The following is an 18,734-nucleotide window of genomic DNA, read 5'->3' as shown; positions in this document are numbered from 1 at the left end:
ACTTTATTTGTAGAGATATCGAAACGCGATATATTTTGAAGCCTAGATATTGTAAAAATATATCACTGTAATTTTTCGGTTGAGTAGGTTCTAAGTCCGAGACCTGTCTTCCTTTTTAGGGCACAGATTTTGAGATCTCATTCCCTTATATAAGAAGTAAGACCACTTTGGAAAAGTACTATTCGAGCCCTTTCATTCGATACCCTACATGACTATATTCTGTGAAAAAAAAAACTTACACTCGACTTTTTTTTCAAGGGGGCCCCCTTCAAACTCACGACAAAATGAGGCCACTCGCTGCATGTAAAGGGACAGATAGACCTCATATCCTCACCAAATTTTGTAACAATCAGTTCAGCCATTTTGGAGAAAGGCAAACATTGAATAGATTCTAATAAGGTTTTGTTTCACACAAAACTTCAAAAACCACTTTGAGCTACTATAACTTTATTCGAAATAGTACGATTTTGATTAAACTTCAGTATATGATCGCCCCCCCCCCCCCCCCCCCCCCCGTACATTACTATATCTTTACGACTCTAGGATAAGCTTAAGGGGCGTATGTATATCAAACAATATCGTGAATGGGAAGTTTATACGAGTTGGAAAACGTGAATAGGGAATTATCACTCAAAGATGAAAACAAAGCCTTCATACCTTCAGCGTCCAGCTTCCGGTTTTCCGGAAGTCCCTTATTCAAACTGTGGTAGTTTCTTGCCAGTCATATGGTCATCTACTTTCCTCAATAACCAGAATGAAAAATTCAATGAGCCACAGCTCTTCGCTTTCCAGAGCTCGTTTTATTGCTTCCCCAATTTCAGTCGCGATGACAGGTCCAAATAGTTTAAATGTCGGAAATGCTTGTGGAAGCAGAAGATGAACAAGTTGAAATTTGGTGAAAATATACTCGCGCGGTTCGTCGATCAGTAAGCAAAGTACCGTTCTTGTCGTTAACGCAACAAAAGTGTTCGATATCTTTCGTTGGTGTCGGCTTTTGGCAAGTCGATATATGATAGATCTCGGTCGACATCCCGTGTGCCCAGTGTATCGTAAAAGACGCTTTCTTTGCTTCCCAGTTGGCATTCTTATAAATTTGTCAAATGGACAGCGTTTAATCGCGGAGGCGATTCTTTTTACGGACCTTCGTTTCAACATCTTCATTCCAAAGCCCAATATCTCGGTTGATGAACCGCTTAACTGACTTGGTAAGCCCGAGGTTTGCATAGGTCGCTTTGTGGATCATGTCTTTAATTTGGTTCTGCGATTCTTCTACATTCTTAATGGTTGGTAATCCCGTAAGTAAAATCATATCTTCTTTTTTCCCACGAAACCAGACCAGTGGGCTCTTTACGCTGTTTAATTGTTGTGTTGATTCGTAAAACGGCAATCAACGGCCGATGTTGAAGTGCGATGGTCTCTTAGGAAAGGGCTTTGCATTCAGTGACGGTGATAAAATGTCAATGTCTTATGAGATTTGCATTTTACTGTTCCCACTATAAAAAGATAAGACAATCTTTTGATGAACCATTTATCCACAAGTGCAAGGTCATTGGAGTCCTCAAAATCTACTATACGCTCGCCACCCTCATTGCATTCTCTAAACCCTTTTCCCCCATGGAACCTGTTACCATCAGCTTTTTCCCCCACATGACCATTAAGTCGCTTATAATCATATAGGCGTCAGCAGGCAGGTTGCAGGTTTTCCCATCCTCGGCACCGGGACAACCTGCCTGTAGTGCGTACCCGGTGATGAAGTGAATAGTGCGTTCAGCTGATATAACGTTCTGCTTCATCAGTCGGTCATCAAATCGTTCGACTTTTCTAATGGCATCACGGAAAGAATCTCGAGCTGATGATCCCAGAATGATTATTAATTCTCTGTTAGGAACAATAAAAAGCACGCAAATAAGCCTCCAATTGTTGCATTTCTTCTTCAACCTTTTCGGAAAGATTTTGGGTTTCCAAGATTTCCGTACAATTTGAAGTAGTATCTCTGCAAGGGCTGGGCTGAATGATTTCGCGGGGAGACCGTTAAATTTAACTGCTTTACTTCGGTTACATACATTGATGATAGACGTGGTGTTCCACTCTTGTTAGGAGGAGCACCCCATACTCGCATGTTACGATTACTTGCAGCTCAGCTGCTTAATATCTTAAATATCCTTAAAAGGAAGTATTTGAGTTCTTTCGTACTGTTTTGTACGGTTATGAAACCTTCTCTATTCTCATTTGTTTCAGCTTCTGCTACTGTACTTTTCAAGATATGATGCGATCGCCAAGATTGAGTTTCCCCATCGTTTGTCTGGACGAAGTGTTGTCAGAGCCCATCCATCACGATCAAAATGATACCTTTAGAAGGCACTTCTGAACTACATTCTACGAGAAGAAAGGCCCCTTCTAATCTGTATTCGAAGTCTCTCTTGGTGCGTAACAATGTACTACTGAAACGTTCCTCATTCTACACTGAGATTTCCCAGTCAGTTTCCTGTCCAAAAGTGGCTCTCGAGACATGAGGGTGCATCTTGCCTTACTGTTACCGCAACAGTACTATGCCGGATTCACGGTGGATGAGGGGCTTATCATAGACCAATATCAAAAGGCGAAAAGAAATGCTTTCTGAACTCCTAACATCTAACGTCGCTTAACTTCAGCTAATCCAGCTTGTAGTTCTGTGACTGTAGGTCAAAATGAAGTTAGCTAGCCTAGATGTTAACTCGTATCATAGATAACCAAAATGTAGTTCATAAGGCCTTCTTTTTCTGAGTCATGGATATTGTTTCATTAGGAAGATGGTGGATAGTAATTTGCAGGTTGCTAGAATACAAAATTCTATCCTTTTTGTCATTTTTTACAATAAGACATAATACTTTGAGTGAATTCTCAATCTCCAGCTTCAATGGGGTCCCTATCTCAGTGTAACGCTTGTGGTCTTATGAAATACATTTATCTAAGCACAGAGTAAAGAATAAAACGGCTTATTTGCGAGAATGCTCTGAAAAGCTTTGCTAAACAGAATATAATCATTAGAAGTTGTTATCTCCATGAAATCTAACTGATTGGAAGATTAATGAAAGAAAATTCTGGAAAGGAAACTTAATTCTTCCTATTTATAAATAAGCGACTAATCATTTCTGAAGAGTGTGAGAAGCTACATATGTCCTTCGTAAAAAGCAACGGCAACACATTTGGAATTATGAAGGAAATCATATGTGATAATGGGACATATGAATCCCGGAAGTATAGATGCTTAAAGAATCACTTCCACTAATGTTCGGAACGTGACATGGCATTCAATCACCTCATAGCAAAACCAGACTTATTGAAGGACTTTGGACTACATAACATGCTATGAGTTGCGAAGAAAGTTATTGGCTGTTTCGCGAGGAAACTTATGGATTGTCCTTGGCGGGAAAGACGGTTATATATAGCTTGAAGGGCACATAAAATATTTCAGCCTATGTTCAAAGCATATTCAGCTAACTCGATTTCGATATTGGGCAAATCATATTTTAGATTATGTATCTAAGATACTAAATTCTTGGCTGATAGTGAGAGGTTCGCAAGTTGCCTTTCATAAATGAAAGTTCTTTGTAATTTCAGACCCACAATTCAATTTTTTTATTGCTTTTTTCATTGGACATACTGCATACATAGTAAATAGCTCCAAGATAGGGATATTTTGCCTTAGTGTCCAAGTTTGAAGTGTAGCAGGTTTAAGAATATGTAGAAATGCGGAAGATATAGTTGCGTGCGTGAAAAATTGGCTAAGACCCAGAAACTTTTACTTGCTGCGAAGTTTTCTGTATGATTTACTTACTACCGTCGATTTCTATCTATCCTTCTAAACATTTCGAACAGTCCGCATAAACTTGTCGGGGGGTTGGGGGTGTGGAGTATCTTATTCCGGGGAAGAAATTCTTGTTGGATGCCGGTGCGAGTGATTATAGAACTGATAAAGTTCTATCAAAGGTTATTGGTCGACCAGGCAGAGTTCTAAACAAACTTTAAAGGAAATATTGTTACGCAACAAGATTTATTGACAGCAATGAGAATCGGGTAACCGTTTTTACAAGTGTCTAAGCACAATGGTGACCACTACCCCAGAATGGTTGCGTAGGGTCATTCAACAAATACATGTCGCAGAACAATAAAGGAGCAGTGTGAGGTTCTTGGGAAAACTCGAAAAGGTTGTAGATGGATGTCTTTATTGTGTCTCGAAAAGTGAGCAAGGAAAACCTTTACAAAAGCTAATCATTGTTTCAAAGGCACAAGTAGCTGAAATCAATGAGGAGTATATAATGAAACAAGTGGTAGTCACTTGGATATAATCAGAACCATTAGGAAAATCAAGAATCGATTTTACAGGATTGGATTCGAGTCTTTCCCCATGGATATAGCAAGTTCATTTTCAATGATCAGCAAACAAATAGGAGGCTAGTGCATACATGCGTGGACGCATTTGTGAAAAATTGAATATGTCAATTTGAAGTCTCTTTAGAACTACATATATATGTATATAAAGACCAGGGAAAAAGTTTCGGGACGAAGTTTTTTAAAAATGTATGCAAATTATTAGACATCCGGAAAACCCGAACAACAAATCCAACCACAATCAGAGGGAATAGTGAAAAGGTTTCATCGAATGTTGGAGAATCATCTCAAAAAGGTCATTAAAAAAGATCAGAAGAACTGGGATGAGGCAGTACTGCTGTTTTTGATGGAATATCGAACGAAAATTCGTGAAACAATTTCAAATTCGCCAGCGAAAGTAATTTGCCGGTCTGCTTTGCGGCTCCCTACTGGGATTTGTTACGTAAAAAAGGGTAGTGGCGAAAATTTTATGGTAAGGAACTGAACGAAACTTGATAGAGATCCATAAAATAATTACACAACAAATAGGCATAGTGAATGAAAGGACGGAGGCAAGGTGCAACTTAGGCGTAACCTCAATAGGAAGGACCAAATCGAATTGCCAAAAGAATAAATTATGTCGTTTATCGTATACAACTGAATAAGAACACAGGGTCAAATCGAGAATAGTACATTTGGGACTCTTCAAGACGTCTGGAGGATGGCGGTGGCATGGACAGAGAACGTTAAATGGTTTGCACTGTAATGAAAAATATTTAAGAAAAATAATTTTGACGTCAATAAGCCCTCGCAGCGATGGAAATTTGCAGGGATGCAAAAATGATAAAACTTCTTGGTATACCACTAAACCTATGTAACCCGGCTATTATGCAGGGCAGAAACAAGTTGGGAAACCGGAAGCTAGACGCTTAAGGTATGAAAGGTTTTGTATATTTCTTTTATAAAGAGATTTGAGTGTGCATTTGTCCCATTAGTATGTAGCACGTGATACATGCACCTTTCCAACAAATGTCAAAACTAAAACCGGCTTCGAAAAGTACCAACCGAAACCTTTAATTTGATACCCCACATGACTATATTTGATGAAGAAAAAATTCGGCGTAAAAGGATGTAACTCACTATACGCGTGAAAGTGCACAGTTCCCACCTTTCTTCCAAATTTCGTGTCAATTGCTACCGCCATCTCCGAGAAAAATACGTATGACGGACAGACAGACGACGAATAACTTCTCGCAATCATCGTTTCTACGTCGATTTTTAGCCACTCTTCCTTGAGGATCTCCTTCATCTGGTTAACATTAGTGAATTGGCGGTTTCTTAGCCTTTTTCCAAAATACTCCATACATGCTCTATTGGGTTGAGATCGGGGCTTTGGGCTGGTATTTTAATGACGTTTGGTCAATTGTAAGGAAGAAAGCTTGGTATTGTGAGCTGTGTGCTTTGGGTCGTTATCCTGATAAAATTTATAACTTCGTTCGATTCCGCGTTTCATGGCATTGGCACGCAAATTTTCTTTTAAAATGTTAAAATAGTATGGTTGATTGGCACTATATTTCCTACCCCCGGCGCCGCCATACACCCCAATCCGTCAAACCACCCCCGCCATGCTTCGCAGTCAGAACATTTCGTTGATCCAACTCAGTGTTTGGCTTTCTGTACACAATCGCTCATCCATCGCATCCAAAGAGGTCGTATTTGCTTTCGTTTGCAAAAATAAAATCAAACCAAAATCCTGCGGGCCTGTTTACATATTCCGGAGAAAATTGAATCCTCTTCTTCCGGTTCTTTTTGGATATATATGGCTTTTTCGAGCTGACCTGGCTTCACAGCTATTTGAAAATAGGTAATTTCGGATGGTTTGGGATGTAACCTATATGTCTAAATGTTCCTTGATAGCATTTGCTAATTTTGCGGCATTCGTCTTTGGTCCCTTTTTAATTTGCCTTACCAGCCAACGCTCTGCAGTTTCAGTCAATTTTTTTGGTCGACCAGATCTGCGTTTGTTGCTAACTGAATTTCCTTCTTTAAACTTTTTAATTATAAAACGCACAGTTGTTCTGGGTCTATTCACTATTTTCGATATTTGGATCTCAGACAGACCGCGTTTATAATGACTGATAATTCAATTTTTCACTTCTACGGACAACTGTTGTCCTTTGCGACCCATTTCGGTCAAAACAAAACCAAACTAGGATTGATGCGTTTAAAAAACTCAACACCTCTTGCCTTCAAAATGCGTAATTCTACCTAACGGTACTTTGAGTTGTTGCTTTCCAAAACTCTGACAACTTAGGGATGTCGCTAATCTGTGCGTATGCAAATAGTAACGGTTCCTTTGCTATGGTATTTTGTTTTTGTAATTACAAAAAGAGAAAAAGTGTTGGCTTGTAACAAATCGACAAGCATTTTTCAAGGTTTTGTTTACATAACATTTTCTTCAGATTTTTCGGGGGGGTAGTTTCTGAGGATGGGTCGGATGATCACTTTCAGCCCCCTGCACTCCCCACCGTTCCAACAAATGTCAAAACTAAGACCGGATTCGGAAAATACTAACCTAGAACTTTCATTTGATATCCCACATGACTACATTTGATGAAAAAAAATGTACACCCCCCTTTTGCATGTATGGGACTCCCCCTTAAATTCGATATAACTCACTGTATGCGTGAGCGTTACAGTTCCCACCTTTTCACCAAATTTGGTGTGAATCGCTAAAACCATCTCCGAGAAAAATGCGTGTGACGGACAAGCAAACCGACAGACAGACAGACAGATAGGCAGTAAAGCGATTTTAATAAGGTCTTGTTTTACACAGAACCTTAAAAAGGGGAAAAGTACGGCGCTTAGCTAAGACTTTGGGGAATTCTAGAGGAAGAAGATTTGGAATGAGATGAATAACCATGAAACGAAGCTGTCCAGAAGATAGATAGGAGGATAACTTGAGCAGAGAGAGTTTTGAGAGGAGAATATTGTGATTAACAGCATCCAAGGTTTTAGACACAGGACGGTAGTTTGCAGCTACAGTAGATTCTCCGCCTTTGAGATTATATACAAAAGAGGGAATATTAACAAGGAATACGATGGGTAGCCCATTGGGACCAGGTTGTACATTGGTGCCCAGCTTAACGGTGGGGAACTCACCGAAGGAAGGAGCGAGGAGAGAGACAACGAACGCATGGTAGCAGAAGAGGCGTAGAGAGCGCAATGGTTTTTAATTATTGATTTCATAGAAGATCGCATAGCGTTGGAGTGAGTAAGATGAGCGACATTTTTAGAAGCCAGATACTTTCACTGTGCATGATTCAGAGAGTATGGTTCAAGAAATTTTTGGTGTTTTTGCAATTTAACACTGAAAAAATATTGATAAGAACAAGGAAAGAGTGAGAGGGTATAAGCAAATAGAAAACTGGAATCATCAGTTAGGCTGAGTATAGAGAGCGTAAAATCACTGCTGAAGAAGAAAGGCAAGGAAAGCAACCTGACAACCTGTGGTTATTAAGACTCTACAATCAAAACTAGAGCTAGAGGAAGAGAAAACAGGTTCGATGCGGAGTAGATGTTTAATTGTGATGTAGCCGGGTTCTTGTCGCAGCGAAAAATGAAGCATTATTCCGGAAGCGCAGAGCTTAATACCGCAGCGTGAATAAATTGCAAGCTTCTAGCGTGGGGGACGGGGTCAATTACATAGATCACGAATTTGTGCAAATTGGGATTGGGACTGATTCTTGAGCCACATTCGTGGGGATTCAGAGACAGCGTGAAAGTGAGTAAGCTTTGTTCTTGATATACTACATATCAACTATGTTAGAGGCAATCATGCTTAGAGAATTCTGAGATTAGCATCCAGCTGCGTTCATATCAGACTACCAGGGAAAAGCTACATATTTGCCCCTGGGTACCTACATTATTATTTTCTGTTTCCACAGCCGCAAAAATTAAAGGACCTGGTACCGTATGTGGAATTAAGTGCACTCAAACTGGTAATAGTTTGAGGTATATGTGTTGAGGAGGTGGCCAATGGAGCCCCAGAGAAGAAAATCTATTTGATTTCATTATTTCAGCTGGTCTCATGACTGTGAACCTAGAGTTTGCATAATGTTTCTCGGGCAAAGGAGAAATGTAGTAATTGCCTTACAAAAATTTGTACTTAAAGTTGTTTAGAGGCTGGCGGATGTTTGACGAGTGAACTATAAAACAAAGATGGAATCGTAGCAGAACAGATTGGGAAAGGTTTTAGTGAATCTCTTGGTAGTAAAATTCAGCTCGCTAGGCGATAAAACGTTGCAAACTCTGAATCTTTCACTTTCAGAATTCTTTGAATAGGTTTGCTCTCGCAGTAAATTTAGAATACCAGTTGGTGGTACTGAGAACTGCAGAAACGCGGGAAATCAATCAGACGACTTCTCAATCATGCTACAGGAACAGGAGAGACTTGTAGGTAGTTTGAAATGAGACTCGTTTCTAACATAATGTGAGAAAATGAAGGTTGCGCAAATATGAAAGGGATGAACCAGTTCAACTCGTTTAGACAAGTGAATAGAATTTTCACAAACTCCAGAGTTGAGTGATATCCTTTATCGTAAAAATCTGGTAAGAGAAACTGGAAGGAAGAGCTGCTGTATTATCCTTTGAGCAGTTCAAAGAACCTGGAACCCGAAGGATTAGCTTAAAATTATTCCCATTGAAGTGCCGGTGTAGTCTGGAGATTCGCCAGAAAGCGATAAATTTGCACCCTAAAAATGAAAACTAACATGCTTACCAGTGCGCTAAATCCTATGATTCTGCTCATTATTCCTTGCGAACTTAGCAAGAGCCAGAGAACCATGCAGAAAAGCAAACAGAAAGTTGTGAGGTGGGGTCTACCTGAGAAATAGAAATGAGAAGTAAGTTTTTCCTTTCGGACAATATGCGATGGTCTTTTAGGTTGAAATATGTATATGCGGTCATAAGAACAGCAACCTACGTCACTGACAAGCAATTGAACGCTTAGTATTTCGCAATCTTAACCAGGCAATAGTTTTGAGTTTGCCAGAAGTACCAGAAAAGTACTAGAAAAACTGTTCAGGAATGTAAAACTCTTTTGAACTCTATAATTAGATTCAGTATATGAGGGAGGGGGGAGGGAGGAAATGAAATCAAGGATGATTGTTGTCAGAACAAAACAAACATACTGAAAAGTTTATCCTGGAAGACACTTATCTTACTAGCTAGACATATGTTGGGAATGGGATTCTTAGAAGATGGTGCGTAACAAGGAGGCAGAATCCACGGAGCAATTCCTGTGTAAATATTCTGCCTATATGCACGTAGGTCAACAGATTTCTAGTGCTGATGTGCTCCAATGTGCTCCACTTAGCATCATACCCCCGGTCCTGCGATGCACAAACGAATCTGCCATATTCCATTAAATACCGAGTACAATTAACTGAAGGGGAGTTAAATCAAGTTTTTAAAAATATAATAATATGCTATAATATTAACGACTCTAGTTGAACAGAGATCGGAGTGAATAGTACTTTGGGATCCAGATATTATAAAGGGACATTTGATGTCGCACATATAAAGTCATCCGTAAGTGAAAATTTTCATTTTCCTTTTGCATATATAGCGCTCTTCCTCTTAGCCTCAGTCTGACATCCACTACGAAGATAGGGGACCCACAGTTTCAATATCTTCATCAAATTCCATGTTAATAGATACAATCGTTTCCTAAAAAATCGTTCAACAGATAGGCCAATTTGAATAAGATTCTCGTCTTTGTTTCTTATTTTCCAATCAAAGACCATGATTTCAGCAAATACCAACTTTCAAGGACTTTATAGAACAAGTCATGTCGGAGTGACCCGGCACTAACTGACCATTACGCAGCAATGACTCCCCCCTCCCACCAATTCCCATCTCATTCCGGTGATACTATAGATGTAAAACATTACAGAAGTTAAATATTTTTTTCATGTAAATGCAAATTGTTTTATGTCAACAAAAAAGTCGTCCTCGCGACGAAATATTCAACTTTGTACGGTAATAACAATTTAAATTAAATGGCATTTGTTCGTGCCTCGGCAATTGTCACTAGGTACTTAGAAAAATTAGTGCTAATTAATCTTAACATAATTATCGTACTTACCCAACATTTTTAGCACTCTTTTGGTTCCATGTTGGCTTTGCGATCGCAATGAGTTGTTCCCATTTACCCTTTGCAAAATATTTCCGTTGGAACTTCGCACCAAATTAGTTTGATAAAGTTTCAGTCCGATTAACAGATATAAAACGAAAATTATCGACATTGGTGCAAAAAAGAATATAAATGTTGATAATTGGAATGAGTGTTTGATTATAACTCTGAGCACCATACACTGCGACACTCCGTATTGGTACACTAACCCGAATTGCGCTGCTTGCGGAATCGCCGTCATAAAGGAAGCGAACCATATAAATAGAATGATCCTTGTCGCCCGGCTCAATTTCGACATTGCGTGCGCCATAAAAGGGTGACATATAGCGACGTAGCGTTCCGCCGTAAATGCTGTTATTGTCAGGACTGTTGCATTAGCTGACGTTTCTGCAACAAAACCGCGGCCGATACAGAACACTTCACCGAATACGTAAGGATATTTTGACCATATGAAATACATTTCTTGAGGAACACCAGACAAAAGTAGCAGAAAATCCGAGATAGCTAAACTGCATAGGTAGTAGTTGGTTGCGGTATGCATAGATCGATTTTTTCGAATCACGATGCACGTACTTATGTTACCGATAACTCCTGTTATGAAAATGGCCGCGTAAATTATGGTAATGGGGATCACTATCAACAAGGAATCGCGTTCTGGTCCGAAAAGTTCCGCCAAGCTCACCGTTGTTATATTATCAGAATAATATGTCGCGTTATTGAATGCGGTGTCGAAAAGTTCTAGTGAAGAATCATTTAGCAGAAAGCTGGAATTTGCGTCGAGTCGATGCTCCATTTTGGTCGTTTAATCATTTGGATGTTCGGCGACTTTATGTTGTTATTGGTCAAACTGAAATCGAAAAGAAAAGATAGTTTAGTCCCAAAGTTCCAAACTGATATTATGTAATGTTATTTCTAGATGCTTGATGCCTCTAGCGAGTATTAATAACTTCGCAATTAAACTCCTTTCTATTACAGAGCTACAAAGCTGTTCCTACAAGACCTCAGCTCCATTTTGATACAATCAGCTCAATATTTTTCGAATTATCGCGAATCAAATAAAATCAAGTGTCCGAATAGCTGAGTGGTTAGAGCGCAAGACTATCGTACGGAATGTCGCGGTTCAAATCTCGCTGGTGACAGTGGGATTTGTATCGTGATTTGACGTCGGACACCAGTCGACTCAGCTGTGAATGAGTACCTAAGTCAAATCAGGGTAATAATCTCGGTCGAGCGCAATGCTGACCACATTGCCTCCTAGTGTACCGTTACGGTCTTAAATGAAGTGCTCTAACACACTTCAAGGCCCTGATCCAACATGGATTGTTGCGCCAATGATTATTATTATTATTATTAAATAAAATCAAAATGACATCATTAAAAATAAATTGATTTGAGTCAACAGAAAGTGTAAAAGGGAAAACGATGTACATATATATGACTAACTGCAACATTAATCTTTTTCCGTTAATCTTGCAAGAAGTTTCAGCTTCCCGGTAGCGAAATAGGGGCCCACTTTCGCCATTGCAGCTGCCCTTTTAGATATCCAATAAGTCCGAAAGTAGGTCCCAACTCCCTTATCTCATACCTGATAGACCAATTTTGTAAGTTAATAATAGGGGCGATAGCGTAGGTCAGGACGCCAGAGAGTTTTTAGGGATATCGAATTGGTGGACCTCGGCGCAAAACCGGGATGTCTGGAGTTCCTTATAAAGGCAGGCCTAGACCCGATACCGTTTGTTGTGCCATTGATGATGATGAATAATTTAGCCTTTTATTTGATATCCCATACTCTCTTAAACTTAACAGAAAATGATGCTCCTTTTCGCATTCTCACCAAATTACGTGACGACAGTTTTAGACATTTGTTACTAAACGACGTAGAACCGATAGACAGTTGCTTGGGGTATTTCACATGATGAGAAAAATAAACTATTGGTTAAAATTCCATATTCCTACATTCAATTAACCACTATCTCAAAAGAAGATGTTGTTCGGGCACAAGTCTGCCTCTCGTACGCGATATGAAAGGAAGACGGAAGTGAAGTGAAACCTAATCTCAGGTTGATGACTTTCACAATAACGACCTAGATTTTGTTTCCTTGACGTGTGCCGAAGAGTAGCATAGCACCAATGACTGGTTCCGATCCAGCGCAAAGCACTCATCCACTTGAATTCATTTCGAAACATGGTACTGGTATTGGTCTAGCATCAAATTTGTCATGAAATGTCGGAATCGTTCATCCAAACACCATTCACTTTCGATAATATTCCCTTAGCAACCTTACCCGTTAGAAACTCCCACGCAGACCTATTTCCCACAAATCTGACTTTTCCCACAGGAAAGGAATGTGCTTATCAGATTTTGGGGTAGTAGCCTCACACGCTGCAAAAGAATAGCAGCACACTAAAATCGTAGGTCATTCTGAAACTAGAAACAAAATCCAACTAATTCCACTAAATGTTCATCTTCCCCATGGCCTCTAAATCCGGTTCAGCTCATTCGCTGTCAATCGACCAGCCGGTCTCAATTTAGCTAATTTCGTTCGTGGCCCGTGACCTTGAACCTAAAAGTCCATGCCGGTTCAGCGTCAACAGCAACAATAATGAGCAAGTGTATAAACAAATAGAATATGAAGTTGGATTATGAATTTTAAAGGAAAGGGACCAGTTGTTGGATGGTTTAAAAGATAAGAAAATTTAACTAGTTTAAGTATTGTATTTATATGAAGGACGTGATGGGATTGTGAAATAAAAAGGGATAACTAAAGAGGTAGAAAAAATATGGGGATATTACATATTATTGAATGCATTTTGGCCTCAGAAATTGGCCCCGGAAACGGCGAATGGAATACCGGGCACTAAAAAGTAGGAGTGCGAAGAAGGATATTACTCAGTGGTCCCCTTGAAAATAATGCAAGCCTTCGACAAAGTGTGGAATAAAGGTTTGATTTTTAAAATGAAATAGTGGCTTTCAGTACAGTTGTTTGAAATGTCGTCACCTTACCTTTACCTTGCTGCGCACAACTTCCTTATAGTTTATGTTAATGATATAATAATTTCTCAACAGAAAGGGGTAAAGAATCTCGGTATACGCCTGGATAGACGACTAACGTGACACGACATGTTAACACAAAAACACATAAAATGAAGGTGAAGACGAAAACTTGCATGGAGTTCTAAGTAAAAACTCTAACCTGGGGTTCGAGTACAAATTTCTGCTTTACAAACGCGATATATACTTGTGTCTTGTAACTTCGGGATTTAGCGTGCATATCCAATATCGAGTTGGTGCAGAAAACTCAGTCCGAGATACTATAAATGATCAGCGGTATTCCTTCGTATGTCGAAAATGTTAACGTTCACAGAGGTCTCAAAGGATTCGATGAAGTAAATACGTCATTGAAAACAAAAACATATCAATTATCCGGGATGAATTAACTTAAACAGAAGCACGGTTCAAAATAGCCATAATTGCAATATGTTGTTAAGGTTAGCAAACTTGGCCCCTTTAACACGATAGTCTCGCCGTTGGAAGCAAGCATGGGGACATGACATTATAACATAAACCATACCAATAAGAGGTCAGGTCATATCTTTTCGGTTTGAAAATTAAAAGCAAAAGTATCGAGTTGTGGTTGATAACGTAGGTCCATCGAATCCATCCATGAAATTTAGCTTCATGCTGCAGCATGGAAGCTATTCAAAGAATAGAGAAACAATACATCTTGCCGCTTAGTACGTCAGCAACAAGAGTATCAAGTAAACAGTAACATATTCAATAGTCAATTCTTCAATTCACCTGTGTTAAAATTATCTTTAATGTGAAAGATTGTTCTTCCGCATCGGCAGAAATATACGAAAGGTTTGAATGGTATCCAATTAGCCTCTCTCTCTGCCACTCTTCCTGGACGGCATATTGATTCAAATGTATTTTAGATATAGTTTATTCTAAAGTATTGAACCTTTGATGCGACATAGTATAAAGCATCATAGCAAGCTTGATATCTCGAATTAGTTCGAAAAGGAAGGAGATATTCATCTGCTCTACTAACTACCAGCGTTCCGAATTCCAGGTATCAGAATCGTTTTGACTATCCCAGTATGCACAAAATTCAATTATTGAGATAACCTTTTACATTCTCAGTTGTTCGCATCATCATTCTTCTCTGGATGACCCGATTTTAGATTACTGTAGCAGTGAACAGTCCGGAGGCGCAACCACTGCAGCATTGCATTTCGGAAAAAGGCCATCTACATACTACGGTTTAGCTTGGTAGTTTTGAAATGGAAGGCATTCTTCGCAGTAGTGAAATTCTTCTTTGAAAATCGTCCCAAGCTAGATAGAATCAATACAGTAAGCTTTAGCCATGTCCTCTTTGAAAACTGGTAACCTAAAGTGGCATTCCCTCCTGAACAAGAACAATGTAATCAGGAACTATGAATAGTTGTGCGTTATTTCGGAGTAGCATATACATATGAGTGCTGATAATCTGATGCGATTTCAAAATGATGATACTAGAATTTACCGCTAGGTAAATGATCAAAGTCATCTCCTACATTTATCATTTAACTTCGAAAATCGTTGAAATTATACATACGAATGAAGCCCTTGCATCTTATCTGAAATTGGGTGAGATAGCAACCGTAATTCAAAGAAATTACAACGCTTCAACATCCCTCCTTCCAAAGGCTCTCCATAAAGTACAGCAAAATTTAATATAACTATCATAATTATGTACGCATATATACTATTATATATTGAATTCTGAACTTCTTGAGCGGAAGCAGATTACATCCGTTTCCTCGTAAATACTTGTCTTCAGAGTACGAAGCGCGTGGAAAGTGTTTCAAATATATAATTTTCGCATGCCTAATTTTCGAATGGCCTTGGTAAAATAGATATGGAATTAAGTTCATGCAAAAGTCATTTAGATTGACAAAACAAGTTTAGTAATGAAATTGATATAGATACATTTACCTTGAAATTGGAAAATATTCGGCCAATTAATCCTCACACATGCGAAGAAGAGACGATACTTTGTAGATATCCCTGTAAATATGCGAAACTTCCGAAACTGGCCTTTGAGTTGCGGTAAAAGACCACTAATCGAATTTCTAGGCTAACAACCTGTAAATTTTGAAACGTTGCTACAGAAACATCAACAAAACCAACACGCCGGAGACATTTGGCTATCAAAAACGAACAATGATTGGTTCCTGAAATATGCGCAGTACTCCTCTCCCTTTTGCAGGAATGCACTTTTCTACTCTGGAAAGTCACTGGCGGCTATCGGAAGGCCCGCTCTCTGCATCTGGAAGTTGGTTTCTAACAAGGTCTTAACTGCAAGTATTTGGCCCAGGCATAAGAACATCACAATTGTGCAGTGCTATGCACTAACGAAGATTTCAGATAAAGTCACATTTTAATCATGACGGTGATCTGAATACCAAAGTGAGCTCTGACAAAACTGCCGCACTATAAATGCAGCTTATAAAATGCTTAAACTTAACCACTTACTAACAGAGGTAACGCTAGGTGACCATAAGCCAAGCTAACTATTGCGTGAAATGAAGTACTTGGGTGGTGGCAAAGTCGGCAACGAACTGCTACAGTTTTTGTGGCTGCAGAGGATCCCAGAGAGAACAGGCCCTCCTGGCATGTGCGGATTGCGGATCTCTGGACATGTTAGCCGACACCGGACAGAATTCATGAGGTCCACATGCGACCCATGGTTGGTTAGTGTTTTGCGACTCAGGCCAGGTTGCTCAGCTGAGTTGGCAGAGGCGGTCGGTGCTTTATGTTCGAGAAGTAGGCTAGGTCTGTGTCTAAATCCACCTTCCGAAATGGGCAATCGGTTAGTAGGTCATTGGAATCTTCGGGAAATCCCGGGACTTGCTGGTACCATTGTAGGTTCGCTGAAAAACTAAACAACCGTAGCAGCACCTGCAATTTCTCACCAAACCAACCAAATTTGCTGGGAGTTCTGGCGACTGCTACCCAAAATGCAGCCCCACGCCGTTTCACCATCTACGACCCCTTGAGTCGGTGCAATTATCTAGTCGATACAGGCGCTGAAGCCTCGGTTCTTCCCGTATCTCGGCATCATGACTTAATACCACAATCATTGAAACTCGCGACAACGAATTCTTTGCCGATCCACACGTATGGCTAGAGACAAGTAGACTTGAGTTTAGAACTTCGACGAACGTTTTCCTGGCGCTTCATTATCACGGACATCAGCATTCCCATCTTAGGCGCGGATTTCCTGTGCCACTATGGATTACCAGTGGATATACATAACAGGCCCTTCATTAACCCCACAACTTCCCTGAGGTCATCAGCAAAAATCTCATCCTGCCCAACCAGCACTCTTTCCATCGTTTTTGAAGACGTTGTCGATGCACGTATTCGCGCACTTCTTAAAAAATACAGCAACATTACTACCGAACGTAGTCTATCTGAATCGGTTAAGTATGACGTTCAGTACAACATCAACACTACTGGCTCCCTTATCTTTTCTAAGGTACATTTATTACCACCACTGAAGCTTGCAGTTCCGCGGAAAGAGTTTGAAGAACTTCTTAAGGGTACCTTCCGACAGTTGTTGGTCTTCGCCATTTTACATGGTTCCTAAACTCAACGGTGAAGGGAGACCTTGTGGCGACTACAGACGTCTAAATATTCAGACTATTCCAGACCGATATCCCTTCCCACTCATCTACGATTTTGCGCACTATATCGCAAACTGCTGTATTTTCTCGACCTTGGACCCTGGATCAGATCCCTGAAGCTGCTGAAGACATTCCGAAAACGACAATAGGCATACCTTTCGGACTCTTCGAGTTCACTAGGATGAAATTTGGACTGTGCAACGCTGCTGAAACCTTTCAGAAATTCATCCACTCTGCGCTGCGAAACCTTCACTTCTGTTTCGTATATTTGGATGATAGCTGAGTGGTTAGAGCACAAGGCTATCGTAAGGAAGGTCGTGGTTCAAATCTCGCTGGTGGCAGTGGGATTTGTATCGTGATTTGACGTCGGATACCAGTGGTAGTCGTATGAATGACTACTTGAGTCAAATCAGGGTAATAATCTCGGGCGAGCGCAATGCTGACCACATTGCCTCCTACAGTATACTGTAGTGTACCGTTACGGTCTTGAATGAAGTGTTATAACAGCCCTCAAGACTCTGATCCAATATAGATTGTTGCGGCAATGATTATTATTATATATTTGGATGATATTTTGGTCGGGTCTTCCTCTGAGTCAGCAAGATGCACCTTTAGACATATTCGTCAACAGACATTGCCATAGGTGCTGCTCTTCACCAAAAAGTGACTTAAATCTCGCAGCTGTTGAGCTTCTTGTCCAATCAGCGTACCGACTCCAAATACAATTTCAGGGACCTATCCTTAGCATCCAGTATATCCTGCGAGATTTCAAGCAAGCGGCCAAGACCATATATTCCTGTCGATTTCTCAGGGGTTGAACACTACCGGTCTATTGTGTCTGCTCAAGGGGAAATGGTCAAACGATTCTCCTTGGCTCGACTAAAGCCCTTCGACCAGCAAGAAAAAACAACTAGGGCGAGAGGTATGCAACGCGTTTACTGGAAAACCTCAATGCTTTTAAAATATATCCACTGATCCAAAGGAATAACAATTAGATTGTTTCGCACAGGGCATTTATTTTGCCCACATGTTCTTCATGTGTATATATATATATATATATCTATTTATTAATAGATTTTTGTATGCATATAAGATCTAATTTCACGGTGGATATTTTTATCCATACAAATTCGCATTTTAATATAAACATGCCACACCACATATTAACCCAACAATAGAATTCGGAGCCGACACCATTTCATTATTAGGGAATTATTTGTCCATGTGGACGTGACCCTTTTCAGATGAAAACGGGTCAAGCCTATACGTCCTTTTTCTTTCATTATTAATGTTGTGCACATACACTCATATCCTTACGTTTGACCAGATCTAATATAAACCCGCTTTGTACACATGTGTTTCTGCAACGGACAATGGCCAGTGTCCTGACACTTTTTTCAGGAATGATGTTGACAATAATGAAGGAACACAAGAGGATATAAATATTAATGTAGTTGCATATTTTTTTCTGTGTATATAAATTGATGTTTTGAACTGAATATTTAGCGTATGTATG

At 39.8% G+C, this 18,734-nt stretch overlaps 1 protein-coding gene across 3 annotated transcripts in view; it reads right to left on the bottom strand.

Annotated features, from left to right (window-relative positions):
• The window catches only part of LOC119652468 (pyrokinin-1 receptor), a 513,354-nt gene that overhangs the window by 156,750 nt on the left and 337,870 nt on the right, over positions 1-18,734 (bottom strand). For 2 of the 3 annotated variants that reach the window (XM_038056634.1, XM_038056635.1), the window contains one exon: positions 10,499-11,393. In XM_038056634.1, the coding sequence (XP_037912562.1) occupies positions 10,499-11,339 (841 nt within the window). In that variant the 5' untranslated portion in view covers positions 11,340-11,393. Of the gene's footprint in view, positions 1-10,498; positions 11,394-15,524; positions 15,541-18,734 lie in introns of those variants that run through there. The other variant, XM_038056636.1, reaches the window with a different exon arrangement.

This window comes from Hermetia illucens, chromosome 3 (assembly GCF_905115235.1).
Source record: "Hermetia illucens chromosome 3, iHerIll2.2.curated.20191125, whole genome shotgun sequence".
Classification (NCBI taxonomy): Eukaryota; Metazoa; Arthropoda; class Insecta; order Diptera; family Stratiomyidae; genus Hermetia; species Hermetia illucens.
This window is presented reverse-complemented; position numbering and strand designations above follow the sequence as displayed.